The sequence below is a fragment of the Pogona vitticeps genome, chromosome 3 (assembly GCF_051106095.1).
Source record: "Pogona vitticeps strain Pit_001003342236 chromosome 3, PviZW2.1, whole genome shotgun sequence".
Classification (NCBI taxonomy): domain Eukaryota; kingdom Metazoa; phylum Chordata; class Lepidosauria; order Squamata; family Agamidae; genus Pogona; species Pogona vitticeps.
Genome location: NC_135785.1, coordinates 27,873,556 through 27,897,769, shown reverse-complemented (window position 1 = coordinate 27,897,769; position 24,214 = coordinate 27,873,556). Strand labels below are relative to the sequence as shown.

Sequence of the window (24,214 nt, the reverse complement as noted above, 5' to 3'; positions counted from 1 at the left end):
AATTGCTCTTTTCGCAGATGATAGAATCTGAATGCTGCATTGAATAGGACATTTGTTTCCATTTACATAGCTCATAATTCAGTAATGAGAAACAGATGGGGGAATGAAATCCAAAACGGCTTAGTTATAGAAACCATCATGAAAGCTGCATCTCCTCATTTCATTGAAAATATAGCAACACATAAGCACTATGAGTTCTTTTTCTTACAAAGCATTAGTCCAAAGGATATCCAATGAGAAATACAGTGTATCTTAAGAGAGAGAGAGAGATTAAAGGTAATTGCATAATAAACAAAACTAACAGAGGGAAATAACAATTCAACCAATTAGTGGATTGACTAGTACAGCTAAGTAACTGCATTCTCAGTTATGCAAGGTCTCCAGGCTTCATCTTTCCCCTCCTCCCTTCTCCTAAACTCAGGCACACACTACAGCAATTTACAACTGAGCCAGCTACATGTGTGATAAAACAATGTACAGTGGACCCTCTACTTACGAAATTAATCCGTATTGGAACGGTGGCTGCAAGTTGAAAAGTCTGTAGGTCGAATCTCCATTGACCTACAATGCACTGAAAACTGATTAATCCTATAACTGGCAGTTTTTATTCTATTTTTGTTCCATTTTGTTTTTTTTCTGGTCTGTAAGTCGCTTCTCTGTCTGCAAGTCGAATCTAAATTTTGCGGCTAGAGAAGTCTGTAACTCAAAAAGTCTGTTAGTCGAGCCGTCTGTAAGTCGAGGGTCCACTGTACTGTTTCCTTCCTGGACTGCACCAATTTCATCTCATCTCACAGTTCAACAGAAGCAAAGAATATTTGCCCCTTCGTGTGGTTTGAACTCCCAGAAGTTCCTATCATTAAGGGACTTGAACATGCATCCAAACAGATCTCAACAATGACTGGCAATTTGCTACCAGGCTCTATGGTGGTTTCCCTTGTTATATGTCATCAAGTTAAATCCTACTCATAGCAAACCTAATTTGGGTTTTCAAGTCAAGTGTGATATTTAAGAAGTGGTTTTTACCAGTGCCCCCCTCTTCCTATGAGTTTCCAGGGCCAGGCAGGCATCAGGTCTCCTGAGTCCTAGTCCATTACTCTATCCACTATACACACTGGGTACGTAAGTGTAAATCAGTGCTAAAATTCTGCCCCCGTATGTATTGGGAGGTGTCACCAGTAAAATCATTCCTTAAATATCACACTTACCTTGAAAAACCTATTAGGGTCCCTGTAGGTTGGATGCGACTTGATGGTACATAACACATTTTTTTGAGAAGGATGTGCATACAAGCCTTGCAAAGTGAGAGTACATACAGTACTTATTCTTTAAGGCAGTAAGTATCCTTAGAGAGACTGTGCAAAAACCTATGGATGTACAGATTTAGATTTCTGCAGATCATAGAATTACAGAATTGTAGTGCTGGGAGGGACTGAAAAAGTCACTGCGTTCAATCCAGGTAAATGTAAGAAGTCCACAGCCCCTATTTAAGACAGAGGTTGAATACCAATCTGTCAGAAAAACTCTGACAGATTGGTATTCAACCTCTGTTTAAGACCTCCAGTGGAAAAAAAGTTCACTGCCTTCTGCCTAAACACTGCAGTTGTGTGCTAAGTCAGGATTCAGCAGTAAAGCTAGAAAACCTTCAGTCAGCTTTCAAAGCGGTTAGAGACAACTTATCTGTCTCTTCCCTGCTTTGCTCCTGTGTGCTTGAAACCCTCACTCTGGATTGACTTGACTGTTTCTTTGACTTGATATTAGATTGCTATCATATCACTTCTTCTCCAGATGTGCATATTACACATGTGAATGCCAAAGAGAATGTGGCATCAAAGGCAAAGAAACAAGTACATTCAGGAAGGAAAACTGACAAGTCTTTGGGTCCAAGTCCCTCGTCAAAGTCTGAGTCTTTGGCACCAAATCCAAGCCCCTATTGAAAACAAGCTCCCCCTGTGCCCCAGAAATAAGGGAGAGGGTTGGTGGGTTCAGAGTCAAGTTCAGGTCATTGGGGGGGTGGAAGCAATTCCAGAATCAAGTCTGAGTCGTGTTGCTGGTGCGACTTAAGTCTGACTTGACAGCAAGTCCAATAACTCAAGTCCCCGTCCATATATTCATGCCAGTGGATTCATTAAAGCCCCAACAGGGATTTATAGAAGATCAACAGGCTTACTTGCAGATATCAAGATATAATCTTGGTCTTTGGGCAACTGAGGTACTTCACAAAGGGAGGTGACATGTGTAAAGAGGCTGCATCATGCTTTGCAGCCCCAGAGAGTAACCAGGGAGAGATGTGGATTTTCATTTTCTATATTGATCAGGGATGGCAGAGCTCATAATCTTCACAGACCAAAAATAGTGTGAATATAATCTATGGTTACTTTCCTACAATATTCTAAACATTAATAATGTGTACGTATGTTCCATTTGCTTTTTTTTTTTTTTTTTTTTTTTTTTTGAGGGGATTCCAACTCCCAGAATTGTCCAAGAACTGCCAGGGATGTTCGCAAGTCTTTGGGTTCAAGATCCGAGTCTGAGTCCGAATCTTTGGTATCAAGTCCCAAGTCCAAGTCTGAGTCTTTAGTACCAAATCCCAAGTCCAAACTCTTAAGTAAGAATCCCTATTAAAAACAAGTTTTTCCCTCCAAAAAGAAAGGGGGTGGGGGTTCCAAGTCATGAATCAAGTCCAAGTCATTGAAAAATAACCCAGTGAAGTCTGACTTGAGTTATCAGTGCGACTTGAGTCCCACTTGACAATGAGTCCTGCAACTCCAATTCCCATTCCTGAGAATGGTCCAGACAGAAATTCTGGGAGTTCCAACCTACAGACACACATTGAAATTTCACTCACCTGGAACATGTCCTGCCTCCCAGGCTACTTTTTTTTACCTTGGACCTACTGTCAATGTACAAAAAGAAATCTGTCCCTACGTTTCATAGGAGGACTAGGTACAGTGGTGCCCCACATAGCGACGATAATCCGTGCAGCCAAAATCATTGCTATGCGGATTCATCGCTATGCGAAATAAAAAAGCCCATAGGAATGCATCAAAACCCGTTAAATGCATTCCTATGGCAAAAAACTCACCTTTAAGCGAAAATCCTCCATATGGCCGCCATTTTCGTTGCCTGGTAAGCAAGGAATGGGCGCGAAAGCACAGCGGGCAGCCATTTTTTCCCCAGTGGCCATTTTGGAACAGCCGATCAGCTGTTCTAAAATCATCGCTATGCGAAAATCGGTAAGTGAAACAGCGTACCGATCATCACAAAGCGATTTTTTACCATTTAAATCATCGCAATGCGATCGCTTTTGCGATCACAAAAACTTAATCACTATGCGGATTCGTCGTTAAACCGGACACCTGTTAAGCAAGGCACCACTGTATTTATGTGAGGTGTAGATCCTTGGAGGAGCCCTCTGATAAAGCCTAATGAATAGTGAGACTACAGTAAACAGATCGCTTGATTGATCAAAATAAGCAATCACAAACAATCTATCTGATTCTTAAAACTCTGTGCAACAAAGCATTCACATACAGAGATCTACTAGAAGTAGGCATTGGTAGGTCAAAAAGCTATTGTGGACCTATCTTTCCCTCCTTAACAGATTTTCTTTGGTTGAAAAAAATATGGCAGTGTTCTAACTGGAAGATCATACAATCATAGAATAATTGAGTCGGAAGAGGCCCCTATAAGGCTATTGAGTCCAACCCCTTGCTCAGTATAGGAATCCAAATCAAAGTAGATCTGATGATGGAACCATTGTAACATTCTATGGATGAATCAGAGCAGTTGCACAATGAAAGAGCTGTCAGTTGATCAGATAAAAAAAGTGAACACAATGAAATAGGCATAAATCTTGGCAGCAAATTGCTACCAATTAAGAAGTGAACTTGCTATTGTGTGCTGAGTTTTGTGACTCACAGTGCAACATCAAATGCTTATGCTAACTTCTTAGCAGCAGTTCGCTGCTGAAATTTACGCCAATTGTATTACACTGGCAGATGTAACTAATATGATTTATGGTTAAATATAGGAAAGTTCATCACCACTTTCTTTAATGGAATGTGTGTTTTCAGTTCTTTTACGAAGGAAAAAAAACGAATCTTGCAGTCTGCTGTTTAAAATTACAATATGATTCATTCCATCATTTTATATTTCCCTTTAATGTGAAGCCTATTGTTCCCACGCTATAATTTTACTGATGCAGCACTGCAGAAAGTTTTAGTACAGTTCTTTGGAAAAGCAAAGTGCATCAACTTCAAAAAGGAGAGTATGTGAATATTTCTGGTATTGTACTGCCTCTTGGTGGCTGGGAGAAAATACTTCTTAAATGTAGTATTGATTCAAAACTACCAAGTCCCCTGTTTCTATTTCACAGAGCTGGAGGGATTATGGTAGTTGTGGCTTGGAAAAGTACCCTTTCCAGGCTTTTTCATACCAAAAAAGCACATTCTATTTTCCATTAAGTAGTCCTTTGTACCCTTGTTATCGCTGCTTCTGGGATCACTGAATTCAGGCGACAAGGAAGAGCATCCAGAAGCACAACATTGATATATTCAAATATGATTTAACATTGCTATCTTAGATTAAAAAAAAAAACATTTAGCTATATCAAATATATTAATTTGGAAGCCAATGATGGCTTCTGTCCAACAATTTGATTGCAGGAGAAGACACTTCTGCTTGTGCACAGCTTTTTTTCCTCCTGCCAAATTCTTCTCCCATCTACTCCCAATTTTTAAAAGAAGAGGTTTTCTTCATCATGCTTTTCATATATATATGAAAAAGAGAAAAAGACAGAAGGAAAGACAGGCAAGAATAAGAGGAAATAAAGCTTATTCACATTGCCATTCGTCGTCTAGTCGTTTAGTTGTGTCCGACTCTTCGTGATCCCATGGACCAGAGCACACCAGACCAGAGCACTTCCACTGCCTCCCGGAGTTCTGTCAATTTCATGTTGGTTGCTTCGCAGACATTGTCCAGCTATCTCATCCTCTGTCGTCCCCTTCTCCTCTTGCCTTCACACTTTCCTAACATGAAGGTCTTTTCCAAGGAGTCTTCTCTTCTCATGAGATGGCCAAAGTATTGGGGCCTCAGCTTCAGGATCTGTCCTTCCAATGAGCACTCAGGGTTGATTTCCTTTAGAATTGATAGGTTTGTTCTCCTTGTAGTCCAGGGGACTCCCAAGAGCCTCCTCCAGCACCACAATTCAAAGGCATCAATTCTTCAGCAGTCTGCTTTCTTTATGGTCCAGCTCTCACTTCCATACATCACTACAGGAAAAACCATAGCTTTCACTATGCGGACTTTTGTTGGCAAGGTGATGTCTCTGCTTTTTAAGATGCTGACAAGGTTTGTCATCGCTTTCCTCCCAAGAAGAGGAGTCTTTTAATTTTGTGGCTGCTGTCTCCATCTGCAGTGATCATGGAGCCCAAGAAAGTAAAATCTGTCACTGCCTCCATATCTTCCCCTTCTATTTCCCAGGAGGTGATGGGAACAGTGGCCATGATCTTAGTTTTTCTGATGTGGAGCTTCAGACCGTTTTTTGCACTCTCCTCTTTCACCCTCATTACAAGGTTCTTTAATTCCTTCTCACTTTCTGCCATCAGAGTGGTATCATCTGCATATCGGAGGTTGTTGATATTTCTTCTGGCAATCTTAATTCTGGTTTGGGATTCCTCCAGTCCAGCCTTCCGCATGATGTATTCTGCATATAGGTTAAATAAGCTGGGGGACAATATACAGCCTTGCCATACTCCTTTCCCAATTTTGAACCAATCAGTTGTTCCATAGCCAGTTCTAACTGTTGCTTCCTGTCCCACATATAGGTTTCTCACAAGACGAATAAGGTGGTGAGGCACTCCCATTTCTTTAAGGACTTGTCATAGTTTGCTGTGGGCCACACAGTCAAAGGCTTTTGCATAGTCAATGAAGCAGAAGTAAATGTTTTTCTGGAACTCTCTGGAGCTCCATACACATTGCCATTAATGAGGGTCAAATAATCATGAAGTAGACCTATAAGTCAGAATTATACTCATGTATGCAATTACATGAGGGCAATCATGTGTTTCCCCACTTCTAATAGATCCCCCCTTTGCTCACCTGGCCTTGCAACAGATTGCAGTGCATACTCACAAGTCAACTTATTATGTCATCTAGAACATTTACTTTACTTTTATTTACTTTTAAGAAAAGATTTATCACGAAAACGTAAGAAAGTAGTTGTTAACTCTTTGTAATCCCATGGACCAGAGCACTCCAGACCCTCCTGTCTTCCACTGCCTCCCAGAGTTGGGTCAAATTCATGTTGGTAGCTTCGGTGACACTGTCCAGCCATCTCTTCCTTTGTCGTCCCCTTCTCTTCTTGCCTCCACATTTTCCCAACATCAGGGTCTTTTCCAGGGAGTCTTCTCTTCTCATGAGATGGCCAAAGTATTGGAGCCTCAGCTTCAGGATCTGTCCTTCCAGTGAGCACTTAGGGTTGATTTCCTTCAAAATGGAAAGGTTTGTTCTCTTTGCAGTCCAGGGGATTCTCAAGAGTCTGCTCCAGCACCACAGTTCAAAAGCATCAATTCTTTGGCAGTCAGCCTTCTTTATGGTCCAGCTCTCACTTCCATACATCGCTACAGGAAAAACCATAGCTTTGATTATGCGGACCTTTGTCAGCAAAGTAGGTCTCTGCTTTTGAAGATGCTGTCTAGGTTTGTCATCGCTTTCCTCCCAAGAAGCAGGCGTCTTTTAATTTCGTGGCTACTGTCACCATCTGCAGTGATCATGGAGCCCAAGAAAGTAAAATTTGTCACTGCCTAGCTATCTAGAATATATAAGAATTAAATATGGTAGTGTAAATGAAAATAGAACAGTGGGTTCTCCATTGTCTCTTTCAATGCCATCTCTCACAGGGGTGTGACCTCAGATAACACCACCCATAGCTCTATTTTGGTGTGAATTTATCATCTACACAGGCTACAGAATGGGATAACTATGAGAGCTCTGAATTGCACCAAAAAACCCTGTAGCTCTAGACCTGTGTCAAAAAGGAATGAATTAGCTCTGAAATGGGGCAGGATGGATAACGCTAAGTCAAAACATTTCTGGAAACCATAATTTGATTGAAATCAAACAGCAATGAAAGCAGTCCAAATAGTGAACTATATGACCATCTGGACATACTCTCTGTCTCCTGAGTCAACCTTAGACATGGGGATGAATTTGGAAAAGTTTTGATATTCGTGAAATATCACTGATTTGTGGGATAGTCATCACTACATATTTGTTAGGCCTGGAGATCCCGATAAATTATGAAGAGATGAATATTTACCCATTTTCAATCGTCCTTTTGTGCAGGCGGGCGTGGGAAGGGAAACGAGTTTTCCTTCCCACTGCTTGCTTTTCTATGTCCTGCCGATCAGCTGATGGTTGGGACGTTGACAAGCAGGCTGGCTGCAGGAAGGGAAACTCCAGTTTCTGTTCCTGCAGCCAGCCTGCTTTTCAATGTCCCAACCATCTGGTGGTTGAGACATTGATGAACATTCACTATTTGTCACTAAAATTTGGTGCTTCATCAATTCATCAACTTTGATTAATTACAAATTGTGATGAATCACCATTTTTCCCAAATTGTACCTATCTCTAGTCAGGATACTAAGCAAACATCTTTTAGCTAACCCACTACCAGGCATTAAAAAAAACAAGAAGAAGGTTAAATCAATATTTGAGGATAGAACAGTGGTAGTCCTGTCTCCTCTGTCATCACTTTGTTCCTGAAAAGGAAAACTCTTCTACTTGCAGAGAATCTCAGTGGGAGTCAGAAGTTACATTTTCCATTTGCTGATTTCAGAATGATAATAAATATGCTGTAATGAGTATAATGGAGTGTTCTCTAAGACAGGATGATTGTGAAGTCTCAGAAATATGTATCTATAAAACCTTCCATCTAAAGAGGAAGAATCAGATTAATACAAAGTCAGAATACCTGAATATACGATTCTATCAAATTAGAGCTATTAACAGGAGAAGTCAAGGTGAAACAAAATAAAATTAAATGCAGGCACAAACACATAAACTCGAGGAAAAGTATAAATGTTACAGATCACATTATACATATAATTATGGCAGTACATGGAAGTGGAGGACTAACACTTGCTTTTGTGGAAAAGCAGTGATCTTACTTTTTTTTTCTTTTTTTGATTTCTGAACATCTTACATGGGCTTTCTACTATGCATGCCAAAGCTTTAAAATTTACTCATGCATTTTCTGTGTATTTGGAAAACTGACAATAGGGTTTATTCTCTAGCAGAAATAAAGACATTAGTGAGGAAGTAACTAAGCCTGTTCCTGGTCCAGCTTTACCTAATGATTTGTGTTCCTGAAGGGCTTATGGAAATATGCTTCCACGTGCACAGTGATGCATATCTTGAATGTATGAGAAAACAGAAAAGACAGAAAGCTATAGCAATGGCCAGAATACTGTTCAGCTCCAGCAGAATGTCCAGTAACACAAGATCTCTTTACATGTCAAGCATTGCTGTTAAGCAAGTGGACACCCTGTATGGGAAGACCTGTCCTAGTTCACTAGCTAGGGGTTGCGAAACAGAACACAGAGTGAATCTTAGTAATAAGAACATGAAACTTCTTTGTTTTCAAAACTGGAGAGTCACTGACATACACACATGATATATGTATATGGTAAATCTTACTGAATAAAAAACAGGATACTCTTTTATAGTTCCAAGTGGAAAGTTCCAAAGTTACAACTGAATATGTGCAAAAGTGCAGAAATAAAACAATTACTGCTTTTCTTTGTTAGACTGTATAGGCTATGTGATCAGCAAATGTTTATCTATTACAATACCTCTGTTTGACCTGCCTAGTGAATACACATTTTCTGGATCACTCTCATGCCCAAATATTCATCTCCATATTCTACATTCTCTCTTTTCCCCACCTTCACATTCTGTCTACACAGAATCTTTCTTTTTAGCCTAAACCCTCATTACAAACACTGACTTAATGTTTACACCAGGGCATCTTGAACATCTCCTTGTGCAAACTTCATAAAAGTCAGTCATGGGCATAAGCTCATCTATTCAGCAATACAGTTGATCAAACAGAACCTGACCTGTACCTTTTAAAGGATCAGAAAAATTGGCAAGAACACACCTGCCTGGAAGTAGATTTTCTGTTTGTTCAGGCAGGGCAAGGCAGAGGTTTGTAGGACTGAGAGAAACACTAAAATAGACACCTGAAAAATGGGACAGGGGTTCCGCACTTTTAATATATGGAACAGGGGGTTTCAACATGTCACTTGAAAGCTTATAGCAGGCTGAAATTAACCTGCTCATAAGCATTTGAGAAAGGATGTTCACCTTGTAATGTCTCTGGTGCTGGTGTGATCAATGTAAGATTTTATGAAGTGGACTGGGAAGTGAATGGCACCATTCATTTTGTGAAAAATACCATAGTTAGTATGGATAGGCATTCAAGTGAATATGAGCTAGACATAGCTAGATAGCTCAGAGATGTTTTCCAGAGCAGGGCATTGGTAGCTGGGGACTGAAAACGGGGTTCTTGGATTTTTTTTCCATTGAGACATGTTCTCTTAGGCTGTCTATTTCTCTAATTTGAAAAATCATTGATTCAATCATATCTAAGTACTGTGTGCATCTTTACTAAGTGGAGTTGAATCACTAGCAAACAGTGATGCATTGAAATTAGGGTTCAGAAGTCAGAGTGTCAGCAATTATGATATCATTTGCCTCTGAGAGCATAGTGGTATTATCAAAATATTTTGGAATATGTGGCAGAGTTATTGAAATAGATTTAAAGCTACATGGCAGTCACAAGGTATTTGAATCTCTGCTTATGTTTCATTGTGATAACTTTTAATCTGTTCCTTTTTAAGGTGTTGCATCCATGTTGGAAACTACACTCGCAATTTAAATCATGTTTATTGAAACTCATGCACTTCAAAAAAAAGTTTTGAATGCCACCCACAGCGTGATTGTGACTGACATTTAGACAAGCAATAACAGTTTTGGAAAAATGTATACCAGTTGAGGCATTCACATATGGCAAATGGCTTAAAATTAAGTTGATTCAACATCTGAGTTAAAAAAGAGAGTGATTCTCACTCAGAAGAGTAAAATAATTCACTTCTGCTCAAATAACCATGATCCCCTGTCAAAACAATCCACACTTCTGCGTGCATCATGTACTCATCTTTTAAAAAATTAATTTAAATAAAACATCTAATTCAAACCTTTTTTAAAAAAAACTAATGTAAACACTTTCTAAGAAAAACCAATCTTCATAGAAATATTGGTAGTTTATTTTTTGTGAGCTATCCTTCCTGTAAAGCAAAATTATCTCAGTGATTTTTAGTGCTGAATGTTTTGAGATTGATCTACTTAACATAAAGAAACATTCCTGATAGACAGGGAATCTACTAAAATAAGTTTGTCATTATGGATCACTATTTATGCATTGATTATGTGCCATCAAGTCAATGGTTTATGATGACCCTTTCCATGATTCTCCAGGTAGAGAATACACAGAAGTGGGTTACCATTCCCTTCTTGGCATCTTGAGACTGTGCAGCTTATCCAAAATCAGAAGGCTGGCTCTTCTCCACCCAGGGGGCAATCAACCTTCTGATCTTTCACAGACTGACAATCCAACTCACTGAACTGCCTAAATTAAAAAAAAAAAAAACTAAACAGGGGCATGGATTTGTGGATTTTAATACAACCACTATACTACTGCCCAACAAAACTTGAATCCTTCTTAGAGACTGTTGGGCCATGAGTTCTACAGGTACACCTCCTAGCCCCTTCACCATATAGACATTATGCAAGAGTAATTAAGTGTGGCCCATGGGCTACATATATCCCCTCAGCCCCGTAACATCCCACATACCCCCTCCAAATAAAAACAAATATCTAAAAGTGAGAGAATGTTTTCCTTTTATTGTATCCCCTATAGTTCTGCCCCTTTAATTCCCAAACCAGCCCCTTAAACTCTTTTTTTAAAGCCACAAGAATATGTGAGAGGGCTTCTTCAGGAAAAAAATAAGACAAATGTTTTTAGAGGCGTTGGGGTGGGCTTGCGTGTCCCCTGGACCTCTGGAAGAGCCCAGCCTTGCCTCAATAGAAAGCAATATAAGGCATAATTTGTGACACCATTATAAGAGTTCTTGCCACCACTGTAGTTTCAGATGCCTTCCATACAGAGACATCATCAACAAGTAACATGCTGGAAGTAGCTCTCAATGCACTGCATTCCTCCCTTTTCCTGAAGCTTCCAACTGCCAGGGTAAGAGAAAATCATATTTTGCATCAACATTAATTTGTCCAGGCAGAAAAACAATTCAAGCACAGCAGAATTGTAGGATCTGGCTCAAAACCTTTTCCTAAAGCTTACTGGCTAAAATGCTAAAACTTTTTCAACTTTATTTACTTTGTAAATCCAGTAGTACTGGTTTCCCTCTTGTTCTTTTTTACAGCTGGTGATCAGCATGCCCATTTTTGTTTGCTGAACAAAGATTGAGGACAATTTGGGTGTAAAGTTCTGCAGCTGTTAATTCTCTTAATTCAACGTCAGAAAGGTTAGTAGAGGGGGGTTAATAGTCAATTTAACCTTTACCAACCTGTCCATGTGTCTCAGTAACTATTCACTAACTCTTAATTCTTAACGCTTTTCTACAAAAACTTCCCATCTCTGTTATCATGGTTGGGTGTTTGAGTAAAATAGATCAGTCTCTTTGAACAGTCAGGTATATCATGATTATTGGTGTAAGTCTTCAGTTTGGGAGTAAATCTAATATGTGGTCTTGTGCTGTGAGAAATCCCCTCTCTGTGTCATGGAAGCAAATCATGTTTCATTATTCAACGCCCCTGCACTGAGATGAAGATTTGACTTACTTCTTGGGGCACTGAAGGGGCTCACATGCTCCTGGTATGCTGTCAGTCTTATTGCATATACATAATCCTTAATCTATGACACTGCATTTGTTCATTTTAATTTCCCCAGCAATCTCTCCTCTGAAACAGAACTTGTAAAGGCAACTTCTTTCTTTCCTCTTCCATCGATACTGAAACCTAAACTCCTTACAGTACAAGCCAACGTAACTAAACCTGTTTGGGGGTGACTCGAATGCTTACGAAAGGGAGTAAGTGATATTTTTGCCTCGGGTGTAGAGGCATAACCTTTTACATAGTGATCAAAGAAAGAGCTGAGCTCCATGGGCGTGATCTGTGTATCACAGCAGACTAACTTTGTTGCTGTCAGCTGACTTGCCACTGTTAAGGCTCTGTGTGAGTCTACTCAATGGGAATCAGTCGTGAACAAAGTGAATCTAGTAAAAGATGGGAAAGAAATCACTATGTCTTCTGATTGCTTCTCTTTTGATTGCCTATTATCTATACAGCCCCATTCCAGAGAATATTGAGGACCCCTGGACACTCATGTTCCTCAGCGCTGTCTTTAGAACTGTAGGACATGTGGTAAGTATTTCCTAGGGGTTTGTTGGTCCCCCCCCCCCAGGTATGTGTGATTGCTTGAGTTCTGAAGAAGGGAACTTATTGATATTAGACAGTTAAGTTAAATGACAGAGAGATTGCAGGAGTTTGTGTACAATTTGATCTAAATAGTACTGTAGTTGAAACCATGCAACATGCTATTGAATGATTGCAGACGGGGAAATAGAAAAATGCAAAATCTCTCTCTCTCTCTGTGTGTGTGTGTGCATGCATACATATTTATATATTCAAATTAATACTGATTGAGGAAAAGCTGCCTTTTGTTAGAATGCATAGCTTTGCAAGGTACTGCAGTCTGCTTTCTATGCGAATTGTAGAGCTGCCTTAGAAACGCGAGCATCCTACGGCTGAGGCAGAAAAATCCCAAACACAGGTTGGTAATGAGTATACTGTAGTTACTGTGATTCACAATTCATGTATATTCTTTAGACTGCATGAGTGTTCCTAATAAATAAGCAATGCTAATTCTAGAAGTAATCAATCAAGTGTAAAATCCTTTCAACTTTCCTCAGTACTGATGTAATTTGTAATAGAAATGTGGTGTGTGAAGTGGCAAAAATAACCCAAACCCGATGCTGTTAACAATCTCTTTCTGAAATTATGATGACTGCAGAAATTGAAAATGGTTTCAAATCCTTTTGTTTAATGTGCCAGTTTATTGGGTTGCAGTTGTTCACCTGCCTGGTTTTTAACTGAGAATATGTGCAAGTTGTTGGATATTTTGCTTCCGAGCATCGCCTTGTTCACATCTATGAAAAGAAGACCTTGATACCTGTACTCAGTCATCCACAAAAGGATCAGAAGCATAGAAATCATAAACTGCAAAGTGCTTCGTTGCCTGCATTTTGTGCAGTTTGCCTGCTGATTTCCAGCCAATGAACTGAGCATATCTAAGCTTTATGTTTTGCATGCTGCTGTTATGAGAATAGCTTTTTGGAATATTTGCTGAGGTGTGCAGAAAAGCCACTCTGAAGTTCTGTGTGCAGCGTGTTTTGGCGTCAGCTTTCATGTGACTGCCTGGGTGCTTGTGATATTTCAGGAGTTAGGAAAATATGCCCTTAGGATTAGAGAGAAGAAAACAAAGAACGTAGTAAGGCGTGGCGTAGCAGAGCAAGGAAGAAAAGTACAGAGTGGGGGTGGGGAAATAAATATACAGTTGAGTAGAAAGATGTAGGGCAAAGAGAAGAAAGGAGAAGATGTATAACTCGAATGTGGAGAGTAGGTAGGATTGCCAAATTCCTTGTGGAGTTTGAGTTCCTGTGTTTGAAATGGCAGCAGTGGAACTCTGGTTTGATACAGAATTGGATGATGCTACCTATTCGCCATGCCCCTTTTATACAGAACTACTAGACAGCTCAGTGGTTTTGGTATCTGGCTGCAGAGCCAAAGTTTAGGAGTTTGATTACACACTGTGTCTACTTGACAGGGGCTGGACTTGATGACCCATAGGGCCCCTTCCAGTTCTACAGTTCTAAGATGATGATAAGTATTACATATACTACTACTTCTTTCTTTTTCTTATTCAGGTTTCCCATCAATCATACTTGTAGTGGTAGAAGCAGCAATGTCACAATTTTCCTTGCTAGGGCACCAGAACCATTTCTGGTCAAATCCATGGCAATCCTTTGGTCCTAAATTGCTATTCTTTTAGGAAAACTTTGACACTGTCAGTTTTTCCTGTTATTCTGCTGCAATAGAAGGGACTTTGTTATCTTTTAGACCTTCACTGTTGAATTAGGGATCCATCCATGTTTATACAAGTGGCTCCGTGGTAGAGCTTTAATCACAGATCTGCATTGGGATTTTTTTTTATTCTAAAGCATGAGAAAGTGGAAGGATTCTGAAGACCGTACTGTACTTAAGGTATGTTACTTTTGGGGTGTACTGGGGCAGAAGCACATTTCTTTTACATATAAATAATTAGCAATGTCAAATATGGGAGTTCATAAGTGTGTTGGGGTGGGGTGTTGCAAATGTGCTTTCATGGATCTGAAAAAGAAAGATCTTTCCAGCTATGGATCCTCTCTGGGTAATCAATGTGGGAAAGTCACAGTTCTAGCTCAGGTGGAGAAACTCAAGCGGTAGATAAGCCTCTTTTCTTCAGACTCACACTGTTCAGGTGATGAAATTGATGAGGTAGACAGTGGGGTACCACAGTCTCCTCCTCGCTTACACATGGTTAGTGCTCCTTCCTGAGTCTGATGATACCTGCATCATTTTGTTCTGAACAAGATGAGGGAATCCCCAAACTCTGAAAAAGCACATGCACACACAGAGAAAATCTTCCACAGGCATGGGTAACTTTCATCTCTCTTGGACTTTAAACAACCCCACCCCTCCTGAATGACTTTGCAACCTTTTTTTTTTTAGCCACAACCATAAACACAATGCGAAAGAAATATAGGCTGAATCAGGATTGTATAAGTTGCATAATGGATCTTTTAAGGTGGTGTGTGAAGAACTGTTTCCAGTCCATGGCTCCTTCCCAGGGGACTATATGGCTCCCATTAGAAATTACCACCCTACATGCTTGACATTTCACTTATTTATTTATTTTGCAAATCCTAAATTGCTCTTTTTAAATCCAGTCACTTAACTCTTTCTTAAAAAGAGTATATCAAAGCTTTAAATAGGGTAGTGGTGGGATTACATTTAAAATGCAAGTCACACCCCTTACTTAAAATATTCTGGTGGTATGATTGACAAATTCCAAGGTGAACATTTCCCTTCCCATGCCTACCCCAAAAATAATGGGTGATGTGAAGTAGTAAAATGACAGCTGAACATACATTGGACATTGCCTGTCTCTTGGAGGGAGATTGGAATGATGTGCACTGGAGGAGGGCTAGAAACCGGAGTGCTAGAAATTGGACCTGGAGTCCTATGCATTGCAATGTTTTGATGTTGATTGCACATGTTAAGCATCATCATGTACCACCACCACCAAAACAAATGTGACCTCTGAATGATCAGAGGGGTGCAAAATCTGCTTCCTTCATTGCTAGCAGTCACCCTATCAAATATAGCCTTGCCTTCTTTTGTCTTGCTCCTGTACTTTTAACCGTGGCCTTTAAAAAACCCACAGAAATCAAGCTTTTCTCCCTTGCTTTAAATGCCTGGTTGCTTTTAAATCACACAAAGAAGGTTGGAAAGAAAGGTATACTCTCCAAGCAAACATTGAGCTCTAACCCTAGCCCCAGTCATAAATCTTATGCTTTGTATATCAATTATGAAAACCTGCTTTTCAAGTATTGTGTAGGTGAGACAAGAAAGGTGATGAATTAATAAATGAGTGAGGCAAAGGGAGCAGTTAGATTCCGCCCAGCTGATAAGCACACTTGTTATATTCAGCTGCTTGTGGTTTACAGGTACTCCTTTGTGGAAGTCCAGGGCTCACTCACATTCCTTGCCTACAAACTGCCAATGAATCTTTTGGTAGGCAAGTACAAGCCTTCACCTGGTGTTTGGTATTAGAATCTGAACAACAAGAAGTTGCCCAGGGTTAAAAATGCACGCTCTGATGAATGCTGAGCAGCCCTTCTTGCCAAGCCTACAAAGGATCCTTTAAATTGTGAGGGCGGTCAACATCCTGAAGAGAAGAGGGGACCTTTCACATAGTACTTTTTTTTTTTTGCAGCCATAGAATAATAGAATAATGGAGTTTAAAGGGGCCTATAAAATACTACTTACACTCAGGTAAAATGGGAAGCAACTTTATGAAGTGTATGTAGACCAATATCCCATAATGAGCTTTTGATCTTTGGCAAGCTGAGCTGAAAACAACTGGGCATCATGCTTCACCAATATTGATGTGTTCAGAAACTGAATCCCATATTTCATATTCCCCAGTTCCATATTCATATTCCTCAGTTTCTTCACAACACACATCCTATTTACTCTGTAGTTCCTTATGAGAACTCGTATAAGACATAATCTGGATGACCAGTGTAGGTCAAGCCCTGTGAGGTCGAACTCTGTTTTCCTATCAGGAGTAATGTTAAAATAAGGGTCTGTTTCCTGGAAGTGCACCTTGCCCCTCCCAAACTCCTTTTTTCTTTGACCTCCACTCATTTGTTTGCTCACTCTGCACTGCCATTTCCCATCCAATCTCCACTCTCTTGTGCGCTCTTATATGTACACAATATATGGCTATCGCAGTTGCTACTCTGAATGTCCCAGGCATAAAAGCATAAAAGATGTTGTTGGCAATAGATGTGCAACTGTCCATTTACTTGTATAAAAGGGAATTAGGAAAACGTGTTAGTTAGCCTAGGGGGAAATGCTTTACTCATCTGCTGTGCTGTGATGCCTAGAAGGAGCATAGTCAGACCCTAACCAGAGACTGTTGTATCTATTTGCTGTCTTATGATATGTCCCAGGAGGTTGCACTCTGTGCATGTCCCAGAACCACACTATCTCTGTACTAAGGGGTAATTATTAGATAGAATAGATGAGAACACATTATATGATGTGTTCTCTTGAATATCTTTAAGTATGTCTTTGCATTTGCTCCTGCATTTTGATAAACCTTTCCTTGTAACCATTTGGATCTTCTGCCCTTTTAAATTGTTTTTCTTTTCTTTTTCTTTAATAAACAACAAAAGACCTTTCAAGCACCTGTCTAGATTTTTGGTTGACAGGGTTTGTGGTAGTAAAACCAGTCCTCACCTCAACCAGTTACTGGGATTTTCATTGTTTGCATGGGCGTGGTGGCAGCTACCTGCCAGGTTGATGTGCTAGCTTTAAGTGCCTAACCTTGGGGATTCCTTTCAGAAATTCTGGTTTAACCATGACTTGTCTTCTAAGCCTGGTCAAATGCATCCCAAAATCAAGGATTACCCTGCAGATGATTTATCCAGGTTGTGAATTGCAAAATACCTTTTTGTGAAAGTTAATATTAGATTATTGGTTTCTAGGTTTTGGGAAAGGTGAAGGTTTACTCCTGAGAAACCTATATGTGGGACAGGAAGCAACAGTTAGAACTGGATATGGAACAATGGATTGGTTCAAAATTGGGAAAGGAGTACGACAAGGCTGTATATTGTCACCCTGCTTATTTAACTTATATGCAGAATACATCATGCGGAAGGCTGGACTGGAGGAATCCCAAACTGGAATTAAGATTGCAGGAAGAAATATCAACAACCTCCGATATGCAGATGATACCACTCTGATGGCAGAAAGTGAGGAGGAACTAAAGAACCTTGTAATGAGGGTGAAAGACGAGAGTGCAAAAAACGGTCTGAAACTCAACATCAAAAAAACTAAGATCATGGCCACTGGTCCCATCACCTCCTGGGAAATAGAAGGGGAAGATATGGAGACAGTGACAGATTTTACTTTCTTGGGCTCCATGATCACTGCAGATGGAGACAGCAGCCCCGAAATTAAAAGACGCCTGCTTCTTGGGAGGAAAGCAATGACAAACCTTGACAGCATCTTAAAAAGCAGAGATATCACCTTGCCAACAAAAGTCCGAATAGTCAAAGCTATGGTTTTTCCTGTAGCGTTGCATGGAAGTGAGAGCTGGACCATAAAGAAAGCTGACCGCCGAAGAATTGATGCCTTTGAATTGTTGTGCTGGAGGAGACACTTGAGAGTTCCCTGGACTGCAAAGAGAACAAACCTATCAATTCTAAAGGAAATCAACCCCGAGTGCTCATTGGAAGGACAGATCCTGAAGCTGAGGCTCCAGTACTTTGGCCATCTCATGAGAAGAGAAGACTCCTTGGAAAAGACTTTGATGTTGGGAAAGTGTGAAGGCAAGAGGAGAAGGGGACGACCGAGGATGAGATGGTTGGACAGTGTCATCGAAGCAACCAACATGAATTTGACACAACTCCGGGAGGCGGTGGAAGATAGGAGGGCCTGGCGTGCTCTGGTGCATGGGGTCACAAAGAGTCGGTCACGACTAAATGACTGAACAAACAAAGGTTTACCAGTCGTGTCCGACTCTAGGGCACAGTGATCATCCCCGTTTCCAAGCCATAGAGCCAGCCTTTGTCCGAAGACAATCTTCCATGGTCACATGGCCAGTGCGGCTGAGACACGGAACACTGTTACCTTTCCACCTATTTATCTACTTGCATTTACATGCATTCAAACTGCTAGGTTGGCAGGAGCTGCAACAAACGACAGAAGCCCACTCCGTTGCATGGATTCAATCTTACAACTGCTGGTCTTCTGACCTTGCAGCACAGAGGCTTCTGAGGTTTAATCCACAGCGCCACCACGTCCCTTCTAGGTTTTGGTACATCTGTGCAAATTAAGTTTGTTTCATCTACTGACATTGTCTGAGCTATTAGCAGGATGATGCTACGTTTCTTCCTCAGTGATGCTGTATTAGAACTGCTATAATGTCTGATCACTGACTGACTGTGTTGGTTGTGGATGATGGGAACTGTAAATTGAACAACATCTGAAGGGTTGCAGATGTTTCAGTTTTGAAAAACTAGAAAAAAAATAATGTCCCTGCATTTATTCCACTAGAAGCATGTGAAGGAAGGAAGGAAGGAATTATAGTTTTGATTTACCTTTTTTAAAATTAGCAATTCTTAAAACCCCAACCTAAAATCTTAAATTATCACTTTTAAACATTGTGTTAAAATGCATTGCTAAACTCCAGAAGCAGACTTTCAAAAGTGCTATAGACTGCTACTTTTAGTTCCACCTCAGTAAATATTCCTTATACTGTAAATTAGAACCGTATAATCTAGGGCAGAATCCAGCAAAAGCAGATTTCATACATAGCCTTGTTTTTTCATTAATCCAATTATATTTTACACTCTTGTACTGCCATGTGAGGCAATATAATGCTAATTGTGTTGATAAGACTACATGTTACATTGCTTTGTGATATTTTATTGACCTTGGTGTTGTTATGTGCTATGAAGTTGCCTCTGACTTATGGTAACCTTATAACAGAGGCTGGTATCAGAAATTGATAATTCATATGATTACTAAGCATTGCTATTTGGCTGTCTCTGCGTTTTTTCTCTTGTTTACTTCTTATGTCATGTTAATGGTTTCTGGTACTTTCTAGAAGTTGGCATTCATTAAATAGATCACAACTAGTTAGATAGTTGTGCTAGATCACAACTCACATTACCCGAAGCAATGGGTTGTGCATTAAATCTTTTCCCCATGTGCCACATTTTCTCAATTATTTTCTAAAATCAAAAACTAATACACATCTTGAGGAGAAATAGCTATAAGAAGCTGTGTTAGCTGAGAAGGGGTGGAAGTGCAAGGGTTAAACACTACTTTCCAAATGTCATTCTGTTTCTAAGCCTTTTTTTTTGGCCCTAACGAACCATAATTAATCTTCCATATCCCTGTTACAAACTCCTTAGGAAATCAGTTTGACAGCTACAGCAGCTTGTTTGAAATGCAAACAGCTAATGAGCAGTTTACTTCATGCTTTGATCAAAGTGACTGAGGGAAAATAATAGCTCAGTGGCTTAGGTAGCTGGCTGTGGCACCAAAAGTTGGGAGTTCGATTCTCCACTGTGCCTTTGTGACTGGGGCTGGACTTGATGATCCATACGGTCCCCTTCCAGCTTTGTAGTTCTAAGGTGATGGTGATTAGAGATGGGCACAAATAGAACCATGTACCACCAAACAACAATAACAAGAACCAACCAACCAACAAACAAAATAGTTGAGCTGGTTCTTGGTTTATTCTGTGAAACTGTTCAGGGATCCCATTTTGCCAAAACAAAATGAAGCACCAAACTTTTTTCCCCCTCAGCAGTTCATTTGGTTAGGCAAAGGGGAATGCCCACCCACTCCCTTCCCACTGCCCCATCATCTTCCTACCTGATCCTTCCACTGCCCCACCACCTCCTTCTCCTCTGCTGTTGCCACCACCCTCAGAGACAGTGGGCCCCGCTTCCCTTCCCAGAGCAGGACTGCCACCTCTGCAACTGCACCATTTATCAGTTGATAGGTGGGTGCATGTACAGAGGCCTTGGGAGCAGCTTAGGCGGAGATGCTGGCAGCAGGATCAGGTAGGGAGGCTATGAGGGCAATGCGAAGGGGGCAGGCAGGTGGCAGAAGGCAGAAGCAGGTAGGTTACCCCTGGAATGAACCAGAAAAATGAACTGTGAAAAGGTTCATTTTTCTGGGGATTTGTGGTGGTTCATAGTTTACGCTTATCCACAAACCACAAAACAGATTCATTGGTTTTCTGTGCCAGTTTCTAATTATAATTATAAAGCATAGCAAGAAAAAACTTCCAGACAGAAGACTTTGTTCTTGAATATAGTTATAACCAACCTTCCCTAGACTGAGGTAATGAATTATATTTTTCACTGTCCCCGGCTAATACTTGCACAACATGCTGGCTAAGGGGATCAGTATTGTGGGTTCACACATCTGGAGGACACCAAGTTATGAAAGGATACATTTAAAAAATTGTTTCATTTCAGCTCAACCCCCCAATGTTCTTGCTCTTGTTATGCATGAAAACCTATGAAGTTGTGGGGGAGGGAGAGTTAGTACTGGCAGTAACTTTAAAGAATTATGCTAAAAATGTATGGCTGATCTGTTATCGTAAAGCAGCACAATCATCTGGTTCAAGGTAACATAGAAATGTTTTCAGGCTTGAGCTTAAAATGATCACTCACCTGAAGCCTGCAGTAAAAAAACTGTGTAATTCTTTACTTCTAGTTTGGTCGCAGAAATCCTGAGATAATGTTTTGCTGAAAGTGCTTTTAAAAAGCGCACAAGTGCTATCTATTTTTCTAAAGTATGAAGTATGGGGATAGTTTGAATATGTGTTATAAAACTGTATGCCAATTCCCTGAAGATATATGGCAAAATGTCAGCCTTTCTAGAGCATTTTCACTTCTTTATATTCTTTAAAGCAAATCTGTTTTTTTAGCCCTTCCATAATACCTGTGAGCTTTCTTTAACTGCAGTTCTCTCCTGCCCATACAATACATTGCATTGTCTGCCTTCCAAGCCTGCACCATGAATGCTCAGTGTTATAACAAAGTCACTGTTGCTCCCACTTGAAATGCCTTTTTTTTGAAGACCAATAGTTCAGCTCCTGCAACCGGGATTTTTTCCAAATTAAAATCTTAATCTCCTCAAGGTAAATAAACTATTTTAAATTAGAAGTTGTTTGAAGCAGCCTCTTTTTGAATGTACAGGTAAAACAGTTTTAGTAGGGTTTTTTTGGGCTGTTTGGCCGTGAAAGCCTTTGAGAAAACAGTTTTACTTTAAAAAAATGTATTAACTCAAATCTCTTTGCTCAACCCTCTGCAACTTCAGCACAGAGCAAGAGAAGGCTGTTTGCTCCAACTGTGCTAAACTTGGCACTCATCCAAAGCTCAGTTTCAAAGTTATATATTTTTTTGCCTGTCCCCATTTTTAGAATTGCCTTGTTATGTGCTGTCAAGTTGCCTCTGACTCATGGCAATCCAATGAATGAGCAAATCTCTAAAAAGTCAAGTCCTCAACCACCTTCCTCAGCTCTTGTAAACTCAAGCCTGTGGGTTCCTTTAGGACAGGGGTGTCAAACTCAAATTCATCGGGGGGCCGCATCAGCAGTTTGGTCCCCATCAAAGGGCCAGTTGTATCTGTACTGATGGCCTTGCAAGGACCCCATCCGGAGAGATACAGGAAGAGAATGTGTGTGTGTGTGTGTGTGTGTGAGAGAGAGAGAGAGAGAGATACAGGAAGGAAGAGAACGTGTGTGTGTGTGTGTGTGTGTGTGTGTGTGTGTGTGTGTGTGTGTGTGTGTGTGTGTGAGTGAAGGAAGAGAAAGTGCCGGGTTCTGTGTGTGTGAGAGAGAAAGAGAGAGAGACAGAGAGAGTTACAGGAAGGAAGAGAACGTGTATGTGTGTGTGAAGGAAGGGAAAGTGCCGGGGTCTCTCTCTCTCTCTGTGTGTGTGTGTGTGTGTGTGTGTGTGTGTGTGTGTGTGTGTGTGTGTGTGTGTGTGTGTGTGTGAGAGAGAGAGAGAGAGAGAGAGAGAGAGAGAGAGAGAGAGAGATTCCCATCCCACTTCCCTTCAACCTCCCTGCGGGGGCGGAAAAGCTGCTGCCAAGGAATGTCGCCCGCTGGCCCCTCACAGAAATCAGGCCTTTTTCGAGCAAGAGAGAGAACGGAACGTCCGGGAAGGAAAGGGAAGCGAGCAACCAGCCAGCCCTCCCACCCTCCCTCCCTTCTCTCCGGCTGGGTCGAACGGCCACCTCCGACGTTACCCAACCGGGCCGGCGCATCGCTCCGCGTTCCCTCTTCTCTCCCTCCCCTCAGGGCCGCGCTGGCCGCTGCCTCCTGCGTCCCCCCAGCATCGCCTCCCTCCGCCTCGGAGCCCGGCCAAGAACTCCTACCGCTCCCCTTCCCTTCCCCTCAGGGGTGACAGAGGCGGCGCAGAGCCCCCTCCTCGCGCGGCCTTGGGAACGGCTCTCGCCTCAGGCTGAGAGCGAGCAAGGAACAGGCACGGGAGGGAGGGAGGGGGAGCGGGGGGCGGAGGGAGAGGAAAGGAGTGACAGCGCCACAGCCAATCGGAAGGAGGACGTAGCCTTGTTAACTTGAGCCATTTTTTCAATGAATTTACTCCGTGCAGGCACGGAGTAAATTCATTGAAAAAAAAGGGGGGGGGGAGGCTGCAAGGCTGGCGGCGGCTCCACGGGCCATCAGACGATGTCTGGCGGGCCGGATCTAGCCCGCGGGCCTTGCTTTTGACAGCTGTGCTTTAGGAAGTCACTCCATATCATATTCAGTCTTCCTCTTTTCCTGCTGCCCTCAACCTTTCCCAACATTATTGTTTTTTCTAGATAATCCTGCTTTTTCATGATGTGCCCAAAGTAGGACAGCCTTAACTTTAGCATTTTAGCTCCAGAAATAGTTCAGACTTTATTTGATCTAGTTTTACTTTGCTGCACAATTTAATGGATGCACTCTCATGCAGTTATAATAAGGCCCGATGTGTCATTTTTTGCTCCACAGGTCATTGGACTGACCCTGGCTTGAATGCACCTTTCAGCCAAATATAGAGTAAGCAAGGGTGGAAATCTTTCATTTTCTTCTCCTTGCCTGAATTATAAGATTCTTCTCCTCATCAGAAGGGATGTGATGGAATTATCTTAATTCTAGATACAATTCTTAGAGAATACTTTACACAAAACAACTGCCCACCTTTTTGCACAAAATTAAAAATCATGTGATTTGCACAATTGTTTAAATTGTTTAAGTTGTCTGCTGCTTTATTTAAGAATTTGAAGCACTTAATGGGCTGTTCACATCTTTCTTAACAATCAGCTTCCTGTGGTATAAAATGCTGGGAGCAAAAAGATCATATGTATTTGACTGGAGATACAGTTTGTCAACACTGCAGTACTGTCAGCGGGAATGTAAGTTTACAATGTGCATACAAAATGCACATGTCCACCAAAGTTCACAATCCACTTCTGGATGCACAATCAATTGTGTAGTCTACTGAAAGCAAAACACTGTTAAAAGACAACATTGACACTGGAATGTGTATTGCAAAAGGCAACTGATATAAATCCTGTAGTTTCTGAACCAGCAAATAATGTTGCTAACGGAATCTATTCCTACACGTGGACCTCTTCAACTAGAAATTGTAGCAAATAAATGCAGGTAGAGAGAATAAAAAGAGAGAAAGAATCAAAGTTGCTTATTGTCTCATCTTCTTTCTAAATGAGT

General features: G+C 41.0%; 1 protein-coding gene across 5 annotated transcripts in view; it reads left to right on the top strand.

The window, feature by feature from the left end:
* Window positions 1–606: 606 nt before the first annotated feature.
* Window positions 607–24,214, top strand: part of AADAC (arylacetamide deacetylase) — a 39,106-nt gene continuing 15,498 nt past the window's right edge. The window contains exons 1-3 of one of the 5 annotated variants that reach the window (XM_020781830.3): window positions 607–11,311; window positions 11,502–11,603; window positions 12,426–12,501. In XM_020781830.3, coding sequence (XP_020637489.3) covers window positions 12,463–12,501 — 39 coding nt within the window. In that variant the 5' untranslated portion in view covers window positions 607–11,311; window positions 11,502–11,603; window positions 12,426–12,462. Of the gene's footprint in view, window positions 11,312–11,501; window positions 11,604–11,934; window positions 11,954–12,260; window positions 12,502–12,669; window positions 12,911–24,214 lie in introns of those variants that run through there. The other 4 variants (XM_078389109.1, XM_020781827.3, XM_072996086.2 and 1 more) reach the window with 4 other exon arrangements.